The 3,194-nt window shown below is 36.2% G+C and overlaps 1 protein-coding gene across 1 annotated transcript in view; it reads right to left on the reverse strand.

The window, feature by feature from the left end:
- LOC107621983 (cytochrome P450 CYP72A219-like) overlaps positions 1–960 on the reverse strand; it is a 6,634-nt gene extending 5,674 nt beyond the window's left edge. Inside the window, exon 1 of the mRNA XM_016323930.2 lies at positions 594–960. Within this exon, the coding sequence (XP_016179416.1) occupies positions 594–870 (277 nt within the window). The 5' untranslated portion in view covers positions 871–960. The remainder of the gene's footprint in view (positions 1–593) is intronic.

Here is a 3,194-nt window from a genome sequence, read left to right on the forward strand (position 1 = left end):
TTTAAAAAAATCTATGTGTTTATAGTTATAAAATTTCTATGTATTAATCTCACAAATTTTCGTATTTGATATTTTGTATTTACTTTTTTGTGTTTAATTTTCTCTAAAAGAGCTTTTGTGTTGATGGTAAAAAAATTTGTGTTTATCACAAAATTAACACAATTTTTTTGAAAATTTTCTTGTGTATTTTCTTTTTTTTTTTTTCGTTTTTCTTTGTTTCTCTTCTTTATTCCTCTTCATTTTCGTCATAAATTATTCCTCTTCTATTTTACTTTTTTATTATTTATCTGCTCTCATATATATGCTTTTTTTTTTATTTTTGATAAACATAAGTTTCTTTTGACATAGGCATATTAAAAATTTACTAGCTGAAAGAATACTTGAAATGTTTATTCTAGCTACAATTATTTTGGGGATAAAGAAAGATCAATGACAAGAATGAATGGGATAATATTGAAAATTAATTTGGATTTGTAAAAAATTTAAAAAAGAAACGTGTGGAACCGACCGAAAACAAATTTTAGTAAATTAACATGAACCTTGATTTTATAAAAAAAAAAAGTTGTATTTAGAAGGAAGCTTGTTATACATACCATATTGCTGCATCATGTTGTGATAGAAAGGAAAGACTCGAGGGACGATTTGGTGGTTGAGAGCGATAGCCTTTGAAGCTGCCACCCGGTCACACTTATTCATCACTGATATGTCTCCATTAATGACTCTGTATGAAGAGCCTCTTATCCCTTGCTGCCTCAACATTTTCTCCATTCTCTTTGGTTTCCACCACATCTCATGCACTAGTTTAATCACACCATACAAAACTAGAAAACTAAAACAGCCACCCATGGTTTTGAAGATGTAATCTTCCATGTTTCAAATAGTAGATGGGAACTAATAAATCAAAGTTCTAGGGTATACTATATGTATATGAGCAATGAACTAAAGAGGCAGATATAAAAAATATATGCAATGGTAAGATCAATATATAGAGGGTGGTAACTGAGAGCATATTCTATCGTCAATAATCACTACCGACGTGGCAAGTTTTTCATTGCGAAAAGAATGGAAAGATCGAAAATTATTATTTATATAAAAATATTTTTATATAAATAACAAATTAGTCATCATAATGCCAATAAACTATAATTCAAATAGTATAATCTCTTATTTTTCATTTAAAAGTCTTAAATTCGAGTCTCACTCCAAATTTAAAAAAAAATAGAGTAAACTATCATTTCTACTCACGAAAGTTGAAAACGCTGACAGATCTATCCATAAAAAAAGGAAATTACCATTTGTACCCATAAAAAATGGTTTTTACAAGCAAAATTCTCCAAACCCTAAAAAATTACCTAAAATCCCTAAATTACCCTTATCTTCACCACCACACCACCTCCTTCACCCAATCACCTTTCTAACCCTAACCCTCTTCACCCAACCACCACCACCCTTCTCCTTTCTAATCTCAAATCCCACCACCATCTCATTTTCTTTATCACTACTATCACCACCACCACCACTATACCTCCATCATCATCTTCTTCACATGCAGCAGCAACAACAACAACAACAACAATAGAGAAAGCAGAGAAAAAACGGTTCTTCCTCACTGAACAGCATCAACGACGATAGTGGCAGTGACACCCACCGGCACCATCGCCCTCTCCTCCTTCTCCGATCTCTTGCGCGCTCTCTTCCTTCCAGACCAGCGACAACGACAGCGATGGACTCAATCAATGGCGGCGACAGATGTGATGGAGCCGGCAGCAGCAGGGCGTGACGGCGGAGACAGCCCCCTTCCTTAGTTTTGGCTCGCATCTCCTCTTTGGGCTCCCTCAACAACGGCGACGATGATGCGATAGCGGCAGCGAGTCCCCACGTTGTCAGTGCGGTCTCGCTCCCCCTCCTCTTCTCCTCTTCTTCCTCGGGTGGGACAAAGAGGAGATGCGAGCCAAAACTAAGGAAGGGGGCTGTCTCCGCCGTCACGCCCTGCTGCTGCCGGCTCCATCACATCTGTCGCCGCCATTGATTGAGTCCGTCGCTGTCGTTGTCGCTGGTCTGGAAGGAAGAGAGCGCACAAGAGATCGGAGAAGGAGGAGAGGGCGACAGTGCCGGTGGGTGTCACTGCCATCATCGTCGTCGACGTTGTTCAGTGAGGAAGAACCGTTTTTCTCTGCTTTTTCTATTGTTGTTGTTGTTGTTGTTGTTGTTGTTGCTGCATGTGAAGAAGATGATGATGGAGGTATAGTGGTGGTGGTGGTGATAGTAGTGATAAAAGAAATGAGATGGTAGTAGGATTTGATATTAGAAAGGAAAAGGGGGGTGGTGGCTGGATGAAGAGGGTTAGGATTAGAAAAGTGATTGGGTGAGGGAGGTGGTGAAGATAAGGAATTTTGCAGGTAAGAGAGAGTATGGGGCAAAGAATCTGAAGATGGTTCTGTTGCTGTTGATGATGGTGAAGTCCCTTTCTGGGTTGAGAATTCGAAAAAGCAGAAGAGAAAGAGAAAAGCAAAACACAGAAGGAAAGCGAGAGAAAAAGAAAGAGGAAGGAGTTGGCAGAGTTGACGGATTATGGCGGCGGCGACGAGCTCAGAAAATGGAAGGAGAGAGAGGATGGGTTAGTGGTGGTGGTGGCAGTGGTGGAAAAAAGATGAGAACATTGAGAGAGAGAGAGAGAGAGAGAAGAGAGGGGGGAAGGGGAGGAGATGATAGTAGTAGTGGTGGAGAGAAGGGTAATTTAAAAATTTTATTTAATTTTTTAGGATTTGGATAATTTTACTTGTAAAAATTATTTTTTATGGATACAAATAATAATTTTTTTTTTATGAATAGATATGTCAATGTTTTTAATTTTCATAGGTAGAAATAGTAGTTTACTCAAAAAAATAATTAGTCATTATAAAAATATAAAAGGAGGCCAAATAAAATCAAAAGTCATTAATTGCGTGGAAGAGAAAAAGTTCTCTCTCTCCTTTGCTTCTAGAAAGAATGGAATTTATTACTACTAACGGCTCAACAGTTTCAGTGGCTTTTCTATTTTTTTAAGAAATTCATTTATTTTTTTGTTAATATATTATTTATTCTTTAAATTTATTAAATAAAATTTTTATTATTATTTTAATATTGATGTAATTGTATTTATATCTTTTTTTTACAATAAAATTATTATAAAAAATTTTAAAATATTAAATTAT

Source organism: Arachis ipaensis, chromosome B10 (assembly GCF_000816755.2).
Source record: "Arachis ipaensis cultivar K30076 chromosome B10, Araip1.1, whole genome shotgun sequence".
Lineage (NCBI taxonomy): Eukaryota > Viridiplantae > Streptophyta > Magnoliopsida > Fabales > Fabaceae > Arachis > Arachis ipaensis.